General features: G+C 36.3%; 2 protein-coding genes across 2 annotated transcripts; both read right to left on the bottom strand.

Annotated features, from left to right (window-relative positions):
- Window positions 1-7784: 7784 nt before the first annotated feature.
- On the bottom strand, window positions 7785-8711 carry LOC306640994 (olfactory receptor 2D3-like; the record flags this gene model as incomplete). The annotated part of the gene is made up of 1 exon (XM_079105768.1): window positions 7785-8711. Exon 1 carries the CDS (start codon window positions 8706-8708, stop codon window positions 7785-7787), a length of 924 nt encoding a protein of 307 aa, XP_078961894.1. The 5' UTR covers window positions 8709-8711.
- A 12596-nt stretch (window positions 8712-21307) lies between these two features.
- On the bottom strand, window positions 21308-22237 carry LOC306640986 (olfactory receptor 2D3-like; the record flags this gene model as incomplete). Its single annotated transcript, XM_079105759.1, has 1 exon — window positions 21308-22237. The coding sequence occupies one exon, from the start codon at window positions 22235-22237 to the stop codon at window positions 21308-21310; it is 930 nt and encodes a 309-aa protein (XP_078961885.1).
- Between the last annotated feature and the right edge of the window lie 394 nt (window positions 22238-22631).

Below are 22631 nucleotides of genomic sequence, written 5' to 3'. Positions count from 1 at the left end.
ATACTAATAAGGAAATAAATGAAAAGTACTCCAAGAAAAAAGTATAAGTGTGAATTGTCAATTTATAATAAATTTCGATCCCTGGAAATTTTTAAGAGGCAAATTAAATCAGATGCTTTTCAATTAAATTTAAATTTGTTAAAATAAAAAATACATGAATATAGATATGTTATTTTATAATAATAAATAACAAAAATATAGTCAAAATAATTTAGTCAAAGTGAATCAGTAAGAATATTTACTAATTATTAACTATAACAAATATTTTTTAAAAAAGACAAACATACTAGTCCCTCCTTACCTGTGGGTTTTGTTTTCTGTGTTGTCAGTTACTTGTGGTCAACTGCAATCTGAAAATATTAGGTGGAAAATTCCAGAAATTAGCAATTCATAGGTTTAAAATTATAAAACATTCGGAATGCTATTTCATGTTGTCCTGCTGTCTCACTCAATCATCCCTTTGTTCACTGTATCCACACTGTATAAGCTACCTACCCATAAGTTGCTTAACAGTTATTTAGAATATCATACAGACTGTGGAGTTATCACAGTCCTTGTGATCCTTTATTTTACTTAATAATGCCCCTGAATATAAGAACAGTGATATTGTAAATTTGTATATGCCAAAAAGAAGATGGAAAACGTTTCTGAAAAGGTGAACTTTCTCAATAAAATAAGGAAAAAAAAAAATGCTAAGTTTGCAAAGATCTAAGTAATAATGCATCTGCCTGAAATTGTGACCATAAAAAATTTGTGCTAGTTTTGCTGTCACACCTAAAAGTTATAGCTACAGTGCCGACCAAGTGCATAGTTAAGATGGAAAATGCATTAAATTTGCAGTAAAAGGCATATATAGGATTTGGTACTATCTGTAGATTCAGATGTCTACTAGGGTTCTCAGAACATATTCCCTCAGGATAAGAGAGTACTAGTTTATCCAGACATGAACATGGAATGCCCAAATAATGAAATACTATGCATGTCGGGGGCCACAAATGAATTGTGGGCTTGCCTGAGCCATCTCTAGACAGAGGTGATGCCCTTTGGAGAACTCTGTGTATTTATCTCACCGGTTTGAGACAGATCCATTGCCTTAGCAATGCCCTGCTCAAAGAGAATTCTGTGATTCCATGGAATTTGCTGGTTCAAATTCCCTAGGTTCAAAGCTACTCGCTGGGGTTGGACAAGACATGGATGGCTCTCATAGCCTTGAGGCACCAGCTGCCAGAAAGAGGAATTGCTGTGAACTCCAGTCAGACCAATTTCTCACAGCCTCTCCCTTCTTGTTGGTCTTTTTTGTTTCTTTGTTTTTGGTCTGAGGATTGAACTCACTGAGCCACATCCCTAACCCTATTTTGTATTTTATTTAGAGACAGGGTCTCACTTCCTTCTTGTTTATCTTGAAGAACCTGTTCTTACATTAAATCCCTTTAATATGTTTGTCTATATAATAAATGTTGGTGGGCTTTTTCTCTTTGTTAGGGGTCAGACACATCATGTCTAATCCCCACAGCAGGTCCCTGCTGTTAAACTATTCTTTGTGTCTTTTCTCTTTATATCTTATTTTTACTTCAGACCTTTATTTTCTCATTTGGCTTACTGCTCCCATTGGGTTAACTGCTCCCTCACTGTGCAGGACACAGCAAGATAGGCAAACACAGAGAAAAAGTGAAATAGTTTATGACATCAAAAATGTTTGCCAAGTGGGCACATTGATGCATTCGTATAATTCCACCTACTCAGGAGGCTGAGGCAGGAGGATCACAAGTCCATTTGAGATCAGCTTGGGAAACTCAGTGAGCCCTGTATCAAACTAAAAACTTAAAAAGGGCTGGGGATATAACTGAGTGATAGAGCCTCCCCGGGGGTCCTCCCCCAGTACTCATTTTAATATTTGTCTCCCTAAGGTGTACACGTTGTGTTTTTCTGACTGATGATGATAGAGTGGGTTTTTCTTTTCATCTATTTGTTTTTCTATAGTACCTAAATGTTCTGTATCAAAACTACATTAGTTAGTAACCAGAAAACAATACCTTTCAATAAATTCTTGGAAATCTAGATCCTGCCTACACCTCCTTTATCATTTCTTTCCTTCTTCTTTAAACATCCTTTTTTCAAAGATCATTGAGAGACCCAGAATTAAGCCCTTTGTAGGCATTATCTCATTTAATCTTCAGTATGATCTTTCTCTGTGGTTGTATCATCTGTTCATTTTATGTAGATAATGAAACTGAGCCTGACTGAAATGCCATTATGTGGCAAATGATGGTACCTGGACAGGCTTGTTGCTTTTATTCTTAGAATTGTAATTATTCCTATTTAAGCGCTATGATAAGTTACAATTCTGTTTGTTCTGGATACTTAAAAACTCAAATTGAGAGAATCTAAAGTAGGTATCTGACAGCATAGTAGGAACTGAGAAATTCCAGTCACAAGGAAGTGTGAACAATGTTCTGCAGCTGTGGCAGAGCAAACACAGAATCAGGCACTCTGAACTGTCAGTTGTGAGAGGACAATGATGACACCAATAAGGAGTCGTCTAAACACCCTGGTTAGACAGGACTGGGGGAGAGAAGGATGTCTCTGACAGGTGGAGGCACACATGGAGAGTGAACGAGGGCCACGTCCTTCAGTACAGCTAGAGCAGGCGTTTCTTAAAAGAATGACACAAAACAAAACCATAAGGATAGGCTACACTCAGAACATGCAATGTATAAAGGTTTTTTTCGACTTCATCAATTAAATAGTAACAAAGCATTAAAAAATTAAATACGGAAATGGTGAGATGAGACATGGTTTTAAAAATCATTTTGATGGCTACAAGGAGAATGTGATTCTATTAAAATAAACTAAATTATACTGCATAACAAATTGCCTAAAATTTTTATTAATCAACAAAGTTGAATTCTAAGGTGACTTTTCAGGGCAGCATTCTCCACACAATGACTGGGAGATCAAAAAACTTTCATTCATTCTGTAGGAAAACCAGAAGAACAGAGGAAGGAGAACAGGGGAGGGAGGAGGAGAGGAAAAGAGGAAGAACAGGGGACTGAAATGCAGCAAATTATGTTCCATGCATGTATGGGTATGTCAAAATGAGCCTCACCGTTATGTATACCTACAATGCACTATAAAAATATTTTGAAAAAAAGAACTTTTCATCATGTCACCTGATTCTCTGCTTTCAACATGCAGCTTCCACAGCTGCCACCAAAGGGACTGGAGAATGCAGAGACCTTGATGGTTGCTCTCATTCATCTCTCTGTGGAAATGATTCACAGTAAAGTCCTCTTTACTGATACCTTACTGGGCAGAAATAATAGTCAATCATCCCTTGAGTAACTTTAAGATAATATGAAATAGAGGCTTCTCACTGCCATATTTCAGCAGCACACTGTCTGCCACAAAGAGGAAAACAACTAACTGGAAAATGTCTCTGATAGAACATCCAAGAGGTGATTACTGACTGGATTTATGCCAGATAACAGGAAAGAGCAGAAAGGCAGAAATCAGAATAGTAAACAAAATACTCATTTGATTTAAAATTTAACCATATAATGACAATTCGAAGAATGGAATCTGGTATGCTTGGATTAGTGCCAAAGTATAGTGGGTAAACTGGTGTGGATCAGTTTGGTACCAGTTCAGACAAGACAGTTCACAAATTTAGAATGAATATTTATAAATATTTATGGCAATTTGACATTGCTGTGCTATTGAGGTACATAATCAGTGGGTTTGATGATAAGAAAATGGGCCCACTTTGAGTTGCCTAGCTTGTGGTGTGACGTGAGCTACTCACTAGTGATGTCCAGCAGGGCAATGTATTGATTCAATCTAAATTTTAAAAGTAGCAAACTCTAACTTTTATCAATAATGATTTGAGAAGTAGCGTTCTAGATGACAAAGTGAATAGTAGTATCATTAATCACCTTATACAATATGGGAGAATGGATAAATTGGAAAAGGAAATAAGCAGCTTGCTTTTTAGTGAAATACAGAAGTGAAAAGAAAATTAAATAGTAAATCCCAAGGGGAAAAAGTCATGGAAAAGTTTCCATAGAACACAAAAAGCATAGAATAACCAAGTCTAGGGAGGTTCAGACAAGGTTTCTAGACGGAAAAATTACCTAATCAAAATCTAAAAGGCAACTAGGAATAGTCAGCTGAAAGGATTAGGAAAATGGACAGTTCAGGAAGCATTTTTCCCAAAAGAAGTAGCAGTGTGTGCCAGATGCAGTCACATATGTCTATGGGAAATCTCTACCTGAACATGAAAATATTCAAAATATTATTTTCAATTTTTTTCCAGCATTCTTATCTCAACAAATAAGACTATCAGTTACTCCATTATCCAGTGCATTAATGCAACAATTATCTGAACTTCTTTGGCTTGTTTTCTGTTACATCGGTAATCCTGTTAGCTGTACTTCTAAAATATTTTTCCCAATTCTGGCCACTTCTCTCACTTTCCATGGATACCATTCTGGTACAAGCCAGAATAAATTAAAAAATAAATTTTCAGTATAGCATTATAGGCTACTGTTTTTCTCTTAATGTAACTCAAATATTACTCCCCTCCAATGGTACTTGAAATACAATTAAAATGCCTATTCCATAATCTTTGCCTATTCCACAATCTTTACTTCTTCTAAGCAACATGCACCCAAACCAAAGGTCATTACCAGTCATCTTGTTTTATTTTCATCATAATATTTATCATTATTCAAAACTTGCTTTTTTATGCCTTGCTTTACTCCATTAATCTCTGATTCTACCCTCCAAAAAATCACCTTAAGAGCATGGATTACAGTTTGGGTATTGTATTGTCAGGGTTCTCTAGAAGACAGAACCAACAGGAAATATAATTATAAAAAGATTTATTAGATTGCCTTACACACAGCTGGATAGTCCACCTGGCCGTCTTCAAGCTGGAGAGCTGGAGGAACCAGCGGCTACACAGTCCAAGAGGCTGAACCCTCAGTACAAGAGGGATCAACGATGCTATCTAGAAGAATGGAGCTTGTATCTGCTGCTACTTCTTTGTTCCTCTTTTATTCCATCCAAACCTCCAGCCTACTGGATGGTGCTGCCCATGCTTAGGGAGGATCTCCACTTCAGTTCACTATCTCACATTCCAATCATTCTTAGACACACCCTCATTGACACACCCAGAAACTTTTACTCTTCAGCATCTCTTAGTCCAATCAAGCTGACAAATCAAATTAATCTTTACAGGTGTCATTGTTGCTTCTACATAAAATCTGGGAATAACTTCAGCACAATATCTACATTAGGCATTTTTAAAATATGTGATTGTGTGTGTGCGTGTGTGTGTGTGTATAAATCTCTTCATATATTCAAAATCTCTTCATATATTCACCTAAGAAATAGTAGAATATACCCATTCCTAGATGAAAAAGAATTAATACTATTGCTTAAATATGTTAATTTCATGAATAATCTATAAAGTCAATGTAATAACCATTAAATTTCTAGTGGCATTTTAAAATTTGATTTTGACAAGTTTAAAATTAGAAAGGAGACAGGGAAGAGTGGCACATGCCTGTAATTCCAGCAGCTTGGAAGACAGGCAGAAGATCACAAGTTCAAAGACAGTGTCAGCAACTTAATGAGGCCCTAAGCAACCTGGAGAACCTGACTTAAAATTTTGAAAAAAAAAAAAAAGGGGGGGGGGGGGTGCTGGGGAATGGCACAGTGGTTAAGCACCCCTGAGTTAAATCCCCAGTACCAAAAACAAAAGCACCCCACCTTCTCAGGATTGTATTCTGTAGCATTTGTGACAGTCTATAATGACTATATGATTCCATTATTCAGTTGCAGTAGTTTTTGCTAAGTTCAATAATGACTTCATTGACAAATTCAACAATTTTGTTAATCCATAAAAATCTGAGACATTTGAGACTCCTACCAGAAATGACTCTCTTCTTGCCACTTTTTTTTAAAGACTGCACTTTGAGTCATTGTACACAAATGGGGTACAACTTTTCGTTTCTATGGTTGTGCACATTGTAGATTCATACCATTCTGACACACTTTTTATTTGGGTCCCCCTTCTGAGTGTCTGATTTTGCTATGATGGAATTGACTGACTACCCTTCCTTCCTTTCGAATTGTGGTAACTCCAGGGTTTTGTCCTGGATTCTTTCCCTCTGCCTTTCAAAAACATCAAGTCTTATCCAGGATTATACTGCAGAATTATACTGGGATCTTTTTTATAATATGTGGGGTGTGTGTGTGTGTGTGTGTGTGTATGTGTGCACATGTATGTGTAGACAGAGTATATGATTACCTCCCCTATGTTATTTTTTATTCCTCCCCTTTCATGGAATATATTCTTTTCTATGTCTCTCTGTATATACACTTCACCACTCCTATGGTATGCTATAAGGCCAGTCACCTTCATTTTAATAAAACCACCCAGACACTTGGTTTCCTTTTTTCAAATTTTGGCGCATATTCTTAGATTATTAAACACTCCTTGTATTTATTTCAGTTCACACCTAAATTCACTTCTCCTACACATTTCTCATTCTTAATTGCCAGTTTTATTAGTTCCTTAAAAATAGGGAAGTTTATTTATGGAGTAACAGCAGTGGATGGGCACTTTACTGCCGCAGTAACAGAGACATCAATAAAGCAGTCACAGACTTTACTGCCATGGAGTTCATAGTCTAATAGAGGATTCAGATTTAAGCACATAATTGCACACCTCATTTATGTTCAAAGGCAACCTATTGCTTTAAAAGACAATGTTTCTATTATACTAAGACTTACCCGAGGATTGTTTTAAATGGAAATTTCTCGGGTCAACTTCCCCTCCTCATCCTGCACTGAGAAATACTATTTTTAACAAGCAACCCAGAAACCAATTTAGTCATGCCATACAAACTCTGGTCTACATTATTAAGTTCAAATATCTACCAAGTTATAAAATGGACAGATCTCTTTTTATTATCTTATTCTCATTTTCTAGCACTGTTCTCATAAATCCTCCAATCTTCAGTTTTGTTTTTGTTTTTTTCATGATTAGCTGCTGGGCAGCTTCTCTTTCTTTAGTATCAAATCCAAGATTCTTTTCAAACTAGTTCTTTTAATTTTCAGCTTCATATCTGTTTGCTCTATACAAACTCATAAAAAATTCTACCACTCATTTTTCATTAAATGCACTCTTTTCAGTTTCAGAAATTGTTAAACTTAGGATTGAAGGCTACTTCAAAGTATAACACCATTTTTTATGTCTATATCCCAAGTTCCATAAATGTGCCTGAGATATATATAAGACAGTTTCAAAAGCATGCAAGAATGAAGGAAATTACTCCATTGCCAGAAACATCTCTCATATTTGTGAAGGCATGTTGCTTTTATTTATTGGTTCTTTGCTTGTGTTTTGACATCTAATCATGTGTCTATTTTAATTTCTTTATTTCCTTTTTGTGGGCTAAGAGAAAAGAGACTATTTACTTCTCTCTTCCTTCTTTTCCTACCTTTCTTCTTTTCTTCCTTTATCTGGAATTACCTCCCCTATGTTATTTTTTATTCCTCCCCTTTCATTCATTTTTTAAAATTTAATTTCTTTTCTATTTACCAAGGTAGCTTACTTTGAGTAGGAAATGTATCAACTTCATCTGAGAAGACATACAGGAAAATAGAAGGGGGGAAAATGAAAAAATAGGATGAAACTGGGAAAACTTCAAGAAAATCCCTTCTATCCACATCCCTAAAATGGTCATCATGATCCAAGATCTCCACCTCCAAAAAGATTATTTTCCAGTTACTTTTCGGAGAGCCCCTTTGACGTCCTTGTTTCTCAGGCTGTAAATTATGGGGTTCAACATTGGAGTCACCACTGTATAGAACACAGAGATAATTTTATCCCTCTCATTCATTAGCTTGGCATTTGGCCTCATGTAGGCAAATATTGCTGAACCATAGAAGAGACCAACAACAATGAGATGGGAACCACAGGTAGAGAAGACCTTGAGCCTCCCCTCTCCAGAATGCATCTGGACCACAGTGCAGATAATGTTCCCGTAGGAGACCAGGATGAGGGAGACAGGGGCTAGGAGGATCACCACGCCCATTGCAAAGATGGCCATTTCGGTGCTGTGAGAGTCTGCTGAGGCCAGCTTCAGGAGAGCAGGAGGTTCACAGAAAAAGTGGTTAATGATATTGTTTCCTCGGTAGGGAAGTCGCAATGTGAATGTGCTGTCTACCAGGGACACAAATGCTCCACTGGCCCAGGACCCCACAGCCAGCCTGACGCATGTCCAGTGCGTCATGATGGTGGAGTAGTGCAGGGGCTTGCACACGGCCACGTAGCGATCATAGGACATCACCGCCAGAAGAGCGCACTCTGTACACCCAGTCAGAAGCAGAACAATGATCTGCATTGAGCACCCAGCAAAGGAAATGGTTTTCCTCCTCACCAGGAAGTGGACGAGCACCTGGGGCACAGTGGTAGTAGAGAAACAGAGATCAGCAAAGGACAGGTTTCTAAGGAAGAAGTACATGGGAGTGTGGAGTCTGGAGTCTATGTGAATGAGCACCACCATCAGCAGGTTTCCCAGCACCGTCAGCAGGTAGATGAGGAGAAAGAGGAGGAAGAGCAGGACTGGGGTGTGTGGGTCCTGTGAGAGGCCCAGGAAGACAAACTCTGTCACAGAGGTTTGATTCTCCTTTCCCATGAATGTTTGTCTCTATCTATAGAACAGCATCAAGAAAAGAAGTGCATTAGTTATTTCAGAAGATCTGATTATCTTAGATATTTTTTAATTGACATTTAAAGTTTGCTTCTTGATTTCTGTCTTATACCTAGCTTCCATATGACAAAAGTCTGGTTCTCTTTTTCCTTCATTTCAACCTTTAAAAGCCATTTCAATTTTTTCTCCCCTTGAATCTTTTAGTAGTACCAGTGCAAAAAATCATTCTGAGTTTGCTGCACACCAACCCACAAATGGACCACCTGTTAGTCAGAAGACAATAATGATGTTTATATTGCAACCTTCCTTCTAAGTAGGTTTAGGAAGAAAATAAATGATGTGACTTTAAACCTGTTAGATTTTTATGCTGTGAACTGCCTGTTAGCATATACGAAGGCTGATATTTTTCGTCGTATTTACAAAACGATCATAATGCATCACTGTGATCAATTAAAAAAGAAGTTAAGGTAAAGGATGACATAGTATTCTGTGATCCTGTTCCTTGCCCAGATTCATTTTTTTTTCAACATAAAGAAGGTTCTTTGGAATATCAGAAAAAGTAGCTGCTTTTCGGTCACTGCATTCAGTAGCACTTTTAATTATCCCTAATCTACACATTTTCATCTCCCTTTGTACATGTCCTTTGGCAATACTAACACTCATTATTATCTATAGGGCATTTCCTGGTGACAATCATTATCAATAGTGTCTTTGGAATCCATATGAGAAGTGGGTATTGCTCCCCTTGTACAGAAGACGAGACGCAGAAGCATTTCCAGCCAGTGTCTGCGAGCTCTTCTCACTCCTGTACCTGCAGTTCGTTTCTTCCTCAAAGCTGCTGCATAGGTTGAAGTTTTGCATGGTTCTGCCTCACACCCACTCCCTGAAGACACACCCTCATCCCCTTTCCACTTCCAGGGTTAGGACTAATCTTCAGGACACAGTTACCAGTAGATACCAAACTAACAGTCAAGCATAACTCAACAGTGATTTTCAACATTTTGATGGGTCTTGCCCAACAAGCAAAAGAAAGTATTAAGGGAACAAATAGGTAGAAAAGTGACAAACATTATTTGCAGGTAAATTAATTCTATCTCTTTAAAAAAATCAGAGCCAATTCTAGCCCATGGAAACTGGTCAGAAATGCTTTCTGATACAAGCTGGACCATTAAATATTCCTGTGCTATTATATACCCAAAATTACCAAATTAAAATTGTAGTAGAAAAAAAACCCTTCAGAAAAAGAACAACGACTAAACTTAGCAAGGTATACACTTAAGAAACTTTTAAGGCCTATATGAAGAAAGCTATGGAATATAATATCTGAATAAATGAATAGGTATATTGATTTTATAGAAAGAATTGTAAGGTCTTTTAAAGAAATTCACTGCAATTTCAAGCAAGTTTACAGAGGATTTTTGTGAGGAAACTTAGCACACTTCTTCAAAATTTTACCTGGATGAGTATTTTGTGATATTGCGAAAAAACAAAGAAGGGAGTGAAAGCATATCCTACCTGACATAGAATATATTGTCAACTTCCCTAAATAATGTAATGTGCAATGATCAGGCATAAAGAGTTTGATTGACATATTATAGTATATAATACATTCTAGTGTATATAAAAATTGTAGGACAAAGGTGGCATCTTAAATAGATGCATTACTAACAAAGTGTATGTGACAGTTGCTTATTCATTTTAAAATTATGTATGTATATGCTCATTAATTTATATAAGCATAAAAATTACCTCAATATATTAATGATCTATTTTAATTAATTTTTAATGATCTATTTAATTTTGGGTGGGAATGTAGCTTGGTACAGCTATCACAGTCAAAATTACAAATGTTTCTAAAATTAAAAATATAACCACCATAGGACCTAGAATTCCCTTTCCTGGATAAATACCCAAAGTAAATGAAATCACCACCTCGTAAAGATATTTGCATATGTTAATTGCAGCATTATTCACAATAGCTAAAATATGTAAACAACTTAAATGTCTGTTCATGAATGAATGGATAAAGAAACTGTGAGGTGTGTGTGTGTGTGTGTGTGTGTGTGTGTGTGTGTGTGTGTGTACATAAAATGGAATACTAGTCAGCTCAAAAGAGAATGTGATCTTGCCACTTATCATACTGTGACCAGCCTAGCAGACAGGCTAAGTGAGATAGGAAAGACAAAAACATTGGCACAATCTCATATGTGGAATCTGGAAAGAAACATCCAAATACACACCACCCACTTGGAAAACAATATAGCAGTTACCGGGGTTTGGAGTGAGGAGTGATTTGGAAATGGGTAGAAGTAGTTTAGAGGCAAATCCTAGGATAAGCAAGTTTAGAGATCTAATGGGCAACACAAAGACCACAGATGATAAAATCGTACTATATTTGGGACTTACGCTAAGTGAATAGAATTTAGCAGCTCTTGGCACAAAAACACAGAAGGGTAACTACATAAGATGATGCATATGTTAGTTTGCTTCATATTTTTGCTATTCTTGTGTATCTGAAAACAGGTTGTACATATTAAATATATATAAGTTATTTTAAAAATTTAAAATTTCTATGAAATTAGGTAGCCTGACTTTCCATCATTCATTCATTCATTCTCTCTTTCTCTTCCTCCTTCTCTCCCCCATTTTTCATCCAATTCTTGAGGGATAAAGGATATTATAAACATACACCAAAATTTTTTTAAAGGAAAATGCTAACAAACTTGAAAATTTAAAGATTTCAGATTTGTATTTAGTGGGTGCCACAAAAAAAATATATAAATATAATGTGTCTGGGAAAATATTTGCAAAAAATCTAATGGAGACTTATTATTCCTAAAATATGAAAGTCTCTTAAAATCAGTTATACAAACATGATCCATTAGAAAATCATGCGGAAACTTACATGCTAGTTCACAAAATAGATAAAACTAAACAAAAACATACTCATTAAAACAACAAATAAGTTACCATATTTGTCCTTTAGATAAATTTAAAATGATATATGTGACAAGTATGATGATAGCAAGATGACTGTAATGGATTGTTAAGTGAAAATAAAGCCATCGAATTTCACACGTGATGTATAGTTCAAATCTTTTACATGAAGTGTGATGCATATGCATGTTTGCATATTTATGTGTATTTTCAATATGTATCTATTTTACAGCATTTCTCCTGTAGTGTGAGTCCACTGACGAAGGACAGCATAGCTCATGATTAGCAGGCCTCTAATGCTATGCTGCTCAGTTTGAATCCTGGTTTGCTCAGTTGATGTGTGACCAATTACTTAGCTTTTCTGTGTCTGGCTTTTATTCAACTATAAAATGGTAATACAAATTACACATATCTAATGCTTCTTTGTAAATATTCAATAAAATATAAGGCATTTGAAGAATACAGGACAACACGTAAGGCTAGCTCATAATATTATATAAAATCTCACTTTAATAATGGAATGATGATCTTGATCCTAATATTATCACAAAATTAGAAAGCACAAAGCTAGTAACACATGGCTATTGTGTTTGGGGAAGATTATTATTCTCATTTGCATTCTTTTATTCTTTGGTCTTCTATTGGGGCTGGAACTGTGTTGCTAGCACAACTCAAAGCCAAGGTCAAATGTGATAAGGAAGAAGGGAAAGTCTTCCAAGTACATGTAATGAGAGGCAAAGGCAAGCTTAGGTTAGATTTAATTATCTCCATTTTTAAACCCTTTTTTTAAATTATGGTTCAAATATAAATGCACAGAGGCTAATCCAACAAAATTTCAAGTATCTATCAATGAGATTCCAATGTATTAATCAATTTTGATCAATTGATATTTTAATTTATTACGGTGTGATTGAAATAAGAAAATCTACTTTAAGTTAAAAGCTCCTTTTTAAAGAAAACTACAAGAAAAATTAACAGTGTCATGTAAGTGAAATTTGAACTTAATCTTCCTCAAACTTAAAAATAAAAAATGAAAGTAAACATATGTAAGGAGCCCTGGGAAAACTAGTTTCATGCCATAACAGAATAGTTTGTATATATAGCTAATCAATCCAATGAAAATATTCTCATTATAGCCATTATCCTTGGAATTCTAGTGGGAACAGGTTAATCACCAAGGATTTCCTTTTTTATGCTTATATGTATTACTTTATAATTTAGTCTGTATTTTCTAAGTAAAAAAGAAACTAAAAATTATTTTAAAATATATATTTATTTATTTTTATTATTTTTTATTTTTACAGACTGCAATTATTTTAAATAAATATATAAAGATTTTAATATAGACAATATGAATAGTAACAGTGAGATGCCTTTTTAAAATAGGTCAAAAACAGATAAATCATGGGTCAGAATATAAATCATAATCAGTAGAGGCTGCCTAAAAATTAGTCATATGCCAAAGATAGTTCCAATAAGCCAGAAAAATGCACATTAATCAATAATCCTACTTGGGCAATGCAACAAGTAGTATCAAATAAAATGTGTCCACATAACATTGTAGAGAAAACATTCCAGAGAGATTCAGGATGTGTATGCATGCAACACACATTACACACATATGTATATAGCCTTAAACCTTTAAAAAGTAAGGTGATTATTGACTGACTTCATGAGGTAAATTTCTGAACCTGACAACAAAGGTACACATGGCAAAAGGAAACATCTATAATTTTGACTCAAAATATTTTAAGTATATGCACATTCACAATATAAAATTTGAGCTGCAAAATGGAGAATTAACCATAACATGCCTAATGGATTAAAAATTAATATCTTTAGCATGGAAAGTATGATGATAAATTAATAAGGAAATACAAGATAAATATAGTAAAATAAATATAAACACAAACTGACACTTCATAGTAAATTTCAATCTCAGAACAATTTAGTAAAGTCAATTAAAATTGGATGGTTTTTTTGCTCATCAGAGTAACATGATGTTTTAAGATTTGTAATGGGGCAACAAGTTCTGTACCACTGAAAATAAAATCTGCATGAGGGTTATGTTGTCAGTATATAGAAAATGCATTAAAAAGAGTAATACATTTTGATAAATTCAATCTTAATATTTTATAATAGAAATAACAATAGTTTGTCCAAAACAGTATAGGCAAAATTATTCACTATGCATGTCTACTGTAATGTTAACTATAAGTATTTGCCATAGATAAAAAGAACACAGAGGGGAATGGAGGGAAGGAAGGGAGATGGGAACAGGAAAGAGAGTAAAATGATATAACTGTCTTATGTTCATATATGAATACACCACTAGTAAAACTCCACATCACATACAACCACAAGAATGGGATCCTAAGCAGAATAGTTGTACTCTATGTATGTATAATATATGAAAATACACTTTACTGTTATGTGTATCTAAAAAGAACAAATAAATAATAAAGATCAAAAAAATCATTAAATACAGAAAGACCAAATAATGGAATACTAGGTAGTCCCTAAAAATGTCAAATCTTCTGAAACATCAAAATGTTTGCAGGATATTTAAAATAAAAGAGTGGGTTATAAAACTATTTTTACATTATTATTCTCATTTTAACATTTGTCTTTCCAAGTTGTGCATGTATACTTTTCTGAGTGTTGGTATGACAAATGACATTCTCTTTTCATCTTTATTTAACTTTATAGTTCTGAGGTGCTTTAAAACAAAAGCATATTATTTGCAATCTGAAACTAAATAATAATTTTTCACCAGATCCTTTATCATCTGGACCTTGCTTACTTCTTTACTGTGAACTCTTCCCTCTTTGTATCCACCAACTTTACAAACATCCTGAGCTGCTACTCATTCAGAGGCTTTGCATTCAACTTTGTAAGCATAATCTCATCTAACCTTTGGAAGATGCCACTCTCTGTCCATTCTATCTAATTAATAAAACTGAGTCATAGGGTGATAAAGGAAGATTTACAGGTTCTAAGTGGGCATTGGAACCCAGGTCCCAGATCCAGGTCACATTCTCTTGACCACTACCCCATATTGCCTCTTTTTCAAAACCTGATAACGTTGAAGTAATAATTGGTGGTAAAGCAAAGCAAGAGTGAAATCAAGTCAACTTTCATGTTGTTGTACACTAGTACAGACACTAGCTGCCTTTCTTGATGCTTATTTTTTACTGTTTTCTTGAGTTTATTTTTATCTAATATTATCAAACCTTCTCCGTATTTCTTACTTTAAAAAGAAAAACCACAGTGCAAGTTACCACAGGTAAGAGTTGGAAGGAACTCCAATGTACACTGCTGGATGAAACTTGGTACGTTCGTACAATGGAATATTATTTAGCCCTAAAAAGAAGGAAATCCTGTGGTATGCTGCATCATGGATGAATCTTGAGACTGTTATGTTAAGTGAAATAAACCAGTCACAAGAAGACAAATACTCTATGATTCTTATTATATGCAACTCATATAAACAGAAAATTCTGTGGGCGTTTCCAGCAGCTATGGAGTGAGGAAAATATGGGGTTTTGTTCAATGGGTATAGAGTTTGTTTTACAAGATGAAGATATTCTAGAGATATGTCAGACAATGTAAATATAGGTAAAATACTACTAAACTGTGTACTTAAAATGGTAAAGATGATAAATATGACTGCTTTTACCACAATTTTTAAAAAGTATTTTTGCTTGAAAATAGTAAATCTATACAACTTCCATTTATCCTATTAGTCCTTGTATCCATTATCTAATTTTTGTTTTTTGTATTATTACTGAACTTATCTAGCATCTATTAAGCAGTCACTGCTTCTGTTTTGTGTCATACCACTAACCCCTCAAATCCTTTCATCCTCATTTTTATTTCCATGAGTGTATTATAACAATTTCATCAAAACAAAGATATTTTAGCATTTCATATAATCTTCCAATCTCTATGGCATGTGGTATAATTTAACTATAAATACATCTTTAAACCTCTCTGCAGTTGTCAGAGACTGTGTCTTATGGCTTTTGTTCTTATATTCTGCTATAGCATAAGCATGTTAACTAAAACCCATCTCCAAGATGATCCCATTTTTTTGTAATTATCTATATCCCATGTGGAAAATCAAATCACAAAAGAAGCCAATTATACTATTAGAAAATGATGAGTCCTTATCTCAACTGCTTATTTTAAATAACTTGGCGGAGGTAAAATTATCATATAAACATGGCATATGTTTAAGGTATACAATTGAATGTTTTGATACATATACATTGGGAAATGATCGTCACAATTAAGGTAGTTAACACATCTATCACCTCCACACCTTAACATTTCCTTTCCCTTTCTCTGATGAGAAAAACTTATTTCAGATCTGCCCTCTTCCCAGACTTTAAGTATAAAATACAGTAACTGCACTTACCTTGCATAACTGAAATTTTATACCCTTTGATCAGTATCACCCCATTTCTCCTTTCCCTTAGTTTCATAACATTCTTTTAATTATGTTCCAATTCTTTAAATGCTCTGTCTTCTACCAATATCCACAACATAAATACTTAAACCTCTTTCCTTGCCTTCTATGCCAGCCTCAACCACAAATACTCTGTAGTTCTGAACTTCATAGTCTTTCACAGGAATATTTTAGTCCTTTTGGCTTTAACCATCATTAAATGTCTATAGTCAACTTCAATAGAACCACTTATAACACTTTTAATCCTTCTACGAGCCAGATTTGACCTTTATTTCCATAATGTCCAGAAAAGGATTTGTGCATACCTGCTTTTGTGCAGTTGTTACATTATCCTCTAGTTATTACTTTACATGTGTCTAATCTGGGTTTCTGCTTCATGTGCAACATGATATTTATTTCTATCTTCTGTATTTCAGTATCACCTCTCAAATACTAGGGGTTTAATATAGTTAGTTTAATGAATGAAGAGGCTCATGCCAACGCCCTCACATAACACATTCAGTCCTTCAAGAGAAGTGTGAGAGAGAAGAGGGGGCTGTGTGGACCACTCAAACATTAAGCACTGACTTCAGGATGGCAAGGTCTTGACTTAGCAGCCAACAGGATTCATCACCAGGTTAACAATCTCAGGAACTCACTACCAGCCATGTCTCCATGGAGGGTGAGTTCAGTTCTCTTAGGCACAGGGAGGGGGCTGCTTACCTGCACATGCAGCCTGCTGTGTCCATCCAGGGAAGTCTGAGTTCAACAAGTCTTTACCTGTGTCTGCAAGACTGGAGGCTCAGATGCTGGCCTGGTCCTATCAGTTCCCATTGCCCAAACACAAGTAGCTAAAGAGAATAAGGGAAGAAATCCTGAAGGGGGTGCACTGAGACAGCAAGAGGCAGTGGAGAATCTCTAGATTAGCCTTTTGTGGCAAACAAGAGTTGGTAGCTGTTCACAGCCCTTACACTCACTCTGGTACTACAAGAGCTTAACCATCCCCAGGGGAGTTGCAGAACAGGATTCATGAGGAGCATCTATTGTCTGTAGAAGCCAGCTGGGAAGGAAAGAAAAACAAGTGAAGAGCAAAGCCCCCATCTCCATGAAGAGAATCAAGGTTTGGACTACTAAAAGGATGAACCCCACCCCACCCCTAGTATACCCACTCTCACCTGGAGGACTGGCAGGGGTAACCCCAGGAAGGGAGTACAGTGATGGAGAGAAGTAGCAAATGAAAGGTGCCAAATCTGCAGCCTGCAAATTTTTGTCCTAATAGGCAACCTCTTTTGCAGTTTTCCAAATATGCTGAAGTTGGGACATCATCTTACCCTGTCCCAAGGCAAGATGTAGTATTTTATTATAGGTCACAATCCCAAATCATAAGGAACCAGCCTGGAGGATCTTCCTGAAGGAAGTCTTCAAACCTGAGATCCTGAGAGATGTTATGCTCAGGGAATTCCCTGGAGCAAACAATGCAATGAACTTTCTTAACCTTGCTATTGATAAGAGTTCCCCAGGGCACTTAAAAATAATAATCTGAAACTGAAATACCTAATTCTCATCTGATGTCAAGTACTATACTGATGTTCCTTTAACCAGCCTGAGGCCCTCTTGGATTTACAGGTCTTTGAATTTTTAAAGTACTGTTTTCAATAATGATGATATTGTAAAATGCCTCTGATATAGTCTTCCTTCAGTATCTGTAGGGGATTTATTCCAGAACCTCTAGAGATACCAAAATCCTTGGATGTTCAGGTTTGTCAAATAACAACGAATATCCTCCTATGTATTTAAAATCACCTCCAGATTACTTATAATGCCCAAGACAGTCTTCACATATTTAGTAGTTGATTAAATACTTGGTTAAAGAAAGTTTGGATACAAAGGACCAATTATATATTCTTCATCATCTGGATAATATCCTCCAAATCAAGAGGTATGAGAGGCTTCAAAACCTTTCACTATACTTGAACTCAAAATGTTCCAATTGCATTCTACTACTAGGGAAAAAACACACTAGAGGTACATGGTACAGTCCCAGATGTCCTTACTGTTTCAATGAGGGCTTTTCTGTAGCTACTGAAATACAGAAGAATGTTGTGAGAGCAGAGTCAGCACACAACACAAGCCCATATAAACAAATCCAAAGATAATTCTTGAGTTCCTCATCCAACTCTTCACCTTTACTTCTTCCCCATCATCTGTAGATTTCATAGGCCAGACTTACAAGGATATTCCAGTCCTTTATTGTTTCACCTTGGACATCCTCTCTATTCACCTGTCTTGTCATCTCCTCTGCCTCACTATTGCCACAACCCTGGCTTTGACCCTCATCTCTTACCTGGGCTAGAGGTCTAGCTCCCTGATGGATTTTTTTACTTCCAATATTGTCCTTTTACCGTTTATTCTCCACACAACCCTCGAAGTGATTTTTCAAGACACATCAGGGGTAGCTTTCTATGGAACACAAAGCAAATCAGTCACCATGTCAGGAATTCCATCACTATTCTGAAGGGTTGAACTGTGTCAACCAGAAATATATGTCCACATGGAAACTCTGAATGTGACCTCCTTGGAATAAGGTCTTTCCAGTTGTAATAAGGTGATCTGAGATAGCATCATCCTGGATAGGGGTGGGTCCCCAATCCAATGAAAAGTATCTTTATAAAATTAGAGGAAGAGAGACATGGAAGGAAGGTCATGTGAAGGCAATGGCAGAGATTGGAGTCAATGCTGCCATAGCCAAAGACCCCTACAACCCACTAGAAGCCATGAGCCTTGGAAGAAGAAAGGCTTTTCCTCGATCCTGTGGAATACACTTGGCTGTTTCTGTTTGTCAACCCCCACCTGCCTACACCTCATGGGAAAACAGTGACCCCAGAATCTGGACTGAATCATTGTTTCTTAAAAACAAACAAACATCTTGAGTTTTCCTTGGTGTGATATTTATGTTTACCAATCTTTAGACACTCCTGGTTTCTTTTAATAAAGGAGAGGGCAGAATATTGAGTGCTGAAGAGTACCAAATTGTTTCTAGCAATAGGTGTGTTTGAATACTTAAGAATGATTTCAGATAAACCATGAAATTGAATTATTTCAACAGTTTTTTTTTCCATGTGTTCTTTCTTACCCTGTAACGACACAAGTACTCAATTCTGTTTAATTTTTTTCTCATGCCACATTTGATTTGTCAACTACATATTGTTATAAGCCATCAATTGATCTAAAATGCTACATTAATACTTTAGAAAAGGGAGAAAGAAGGGAATGTGAACCGAAATTGAATTCCATGCATATGTGATTTTGTCAGGATAAACCCAACTACTATGTAAAACTATAATGCTCTAATAAAAAAGAAATATCAATATCATATATTAATTCATAATTTAATTATATTAATAGGCTTTGGCCTAACAGAGCTATGTTTTTGAAGTTCTTTAGTTGAACTGTCTTGCTTTACTCAATATTTAGAAATGGTTCAGTGTTTGATGAAAGTAGGATGCTGAATTCCCCAACTGTGTATTTCTTTGTATAGGATACCGTTAGTTCATGTTATCCAAAAATACTACACATCATGCGTGCATGGTGAATCCATCATTGCACATTTGATCTCCCAGTCTACACACAATACATTCAACACAGAGAATGAACAGCATTGGATATTAAGGGCAAGCCAGGGGCAGCGAGGCACAGCAGCCAGAAGTCAGTGTGGCAAACTTCAAAATCACCAGGACTTTCTTGTTTCTCTGCCCCATGTCACCCTTTACTCTAATTGCTGTTTGTACATTTGTTAAGAAAACTTCACAAAGTGAGAGGTGAACTCCAAGTGTACGCTACCTCCAGGAAAAGAATGAAGTGCTTCTTTACCTTTCCACTTGTGAAAGGAGGATTTGCCAAGATGAGCAGCACTCCTCTCCACTTACCAAGATTCCCCACAAAGGGAATCTTCCCCACAAAGGGAGTCCTTCTCCATGGCAGAAAGGTAGGAGAAGTCAGTGTCATATTTGTGAACCTGGGAAAGGAAGGACAACTAAGGGGATGCTTGTGCCATGAGCCTTTCACCAGGAGAGATGGAGAACCATGGGGAAATGGCTAGCACGGGTGTGTCCACTGCTACGTTTACATGACTCACAGGCCCTGCAACCAGGATGGGAATTGGTAGGATTCCTGCATACCAAAGAAATATTGGGTCCATTCCACTTCATGCCTATAGTTAGGCATTCAGTTGAGTCTGGTAAATGAGACAACTGGATTTTCTTCTAAAGCAGGGACAGTGAGTAGCTGCAGGTGTTATCAGTAGTGCTTCTGCCCTGACAGGATTATAGCAATGTTTAGAAAAAGCTAAAGGGACAACTCGTCACACAAAAACAACTCCAATGTTTCCCCTCAGATTTCAGTCATTCTGTTCCACTTCCCACAGAGATCTTAATGGATAGTGGCAAAATAGAACCAAAAGAGGAGAGGAGAGAATGTCTGGGGGAAGAGAAGCTGTGGAGTACTGGTGTCACAGGGGTTTTTCACATGACAGTTCTGGTACAGGAAGTTTGTTTCTCAATTCTAGTTTCCTCAAGCCAGCAATTATCCTTAGAGGGAGACAGTGTCTGAGAAATTGAAGTGTGTTGCTGGACCTTGTTATCTACATCACCTGTTCTCTGAATTGTATATAACAGTAGTTTGAACCTCTACAGATGTTTTGTAAACAATTGTACTATCAGAGTTTCATGGAAAAAAATCATTAACATTTTTCTTACAGGAAATTGTAGAATCTATTCTTTTAATATCTGTCAGGATTTCAAGATCCATGAATGGCTATGAATGATACTGCCATGAGATGAGGTTAGCAAGTAATTATTGAGCTTACAGCAAAAGGAAATATTCCTATATGACAATGGATTGATGCACCAATAAGTCCACATAAATGAAAAGCTTGTTCACTATTTTTTTAAATTTTTAATATAGTAGTCAATAAGCTGTCACCATGCAAATGAACTGTGGTCATAGAGAATAAAGCTTTAGCAAGACTGCAATAGACAAACATGGAAACATTCATAGATGTGTAAGAGGGCCCGTAGCCTTGGGTACTGTCTCAGATTAGAGATCATTCAGAATAACAGCTGTTGAAACTGTTGAACTTTCTAATGTCTTCATACCCCTGATTATACACCAATAGAAGGATCACTGCCTCAAATAGGTTCTATCTTCTAAGTACCTTCTTTAATGCCTCCTTCACATCCTTGTTCCTTAGGCTATAAATGAATGGGTTCATCATGGAAGTAATGACTGAGTAGAACACTGAGATCACCTTATCCCCCTCATTCATTTTCTTTGAATTTGGCTGCATGTAAGTAAATATGGTTGACCCATAGAAGAAGATAACAACAATAAAATGGGAACCACAGGTAGAGAAGACCTTAAGCCTCCCTTCCCCTGACTGTATTTGGATCACAGTGGAGATAAGATTGCAGTAGGAGAAAAGAATGAGAGAGGCAGGACCTAGGAGGATTACCACACCCATTGCAAAGATAACCATCTCAGCTTTGTAGGTTTCTTCTGAAGCCAGCTTCAAAAGCGCAGGAGGCTCACAAAAATAATGATTAATCATATTTGGCCCTTGGTATGGGAGACATAGAGTAAAAGTGGTATCTACTAAAGACACAAATACCCCACTAACCCAGGACCCTATGACTAGCAAAACACAAACCCTCTGAGTCATGATGGTGGAGTAGTGCAGGGGCTTGCAGACTGCCACATAGCGGTCATAGGACATCACTGCTAGAAGTGAACTTTCAGTGCACCCCATTACTAGAAAGAAGAACATTTGAGTTGAGCACCCAGTAAATGAAATGGTCTTTCTTGTAACCAGGAAATGGGATAGCATCTTCGGAACAATTGTTGTAGAGAAACAGAGATCAGTAAGTGACAGATTTTTGAGGAAGAAGTACATTGGTGTATGAAGCCGAGAGTCAATGTGAATTAGGAGTATGATGAGCAGGTTCCCAAGCACAGTTAGCAGGTAGATGAGGAGAAACACCACAAACAGCAGGATCTGGGTCTGATGATCTGGAGAAAGGCCTAGCAGGATGAATTCAGTCAGATAAGTTTTGTTTTCTCTGCCCATTGACATGTATGCCTGTCTACAGATTAGCATATATAGAATAATCAAACATTGATCATGGTGGAGTACCAAATCCAGTAAGTGAGGCTCTCATTGAAAGAATGAATGCACTTGATTTTTTAAATTCCTGTAAACATGTAAGACACTGGATTTTCAAATTTCCCATTCCTATATTTCACTTGGGGCCCTTTGGTTGATAGTTACACCAGCATTATGCCCTCTTAGTGATCCTTGCTGGGAGAGTACTATAAATCATAGTCATTGTTTGACAATTGTGTGGATAATACTAGGAAATATCTTCTTGGAAAATTACATGTTATTCATCTGAGCCAAAGAAAAAAGGGTGTATTACATGGATTTGAAAAAAAAATTAAGGAATTGACCCTCTACTAGAAAGCCCTAG

The sequence above is a fragment of the Sciurus vulgaris genome, assembly GCF_902686455.1.
Source record: "Sciurus vulgaris genome assembly, chromosome: 11".
NCBI lineage: Eukaryota > Metazoa > Chordata > Mammalia > Rodentia > Sciuridae > Sciurus > Sciurus vulgaris.
This window is presented reverse-complemented; position numbering and strand designations above follow the sequence as displayed.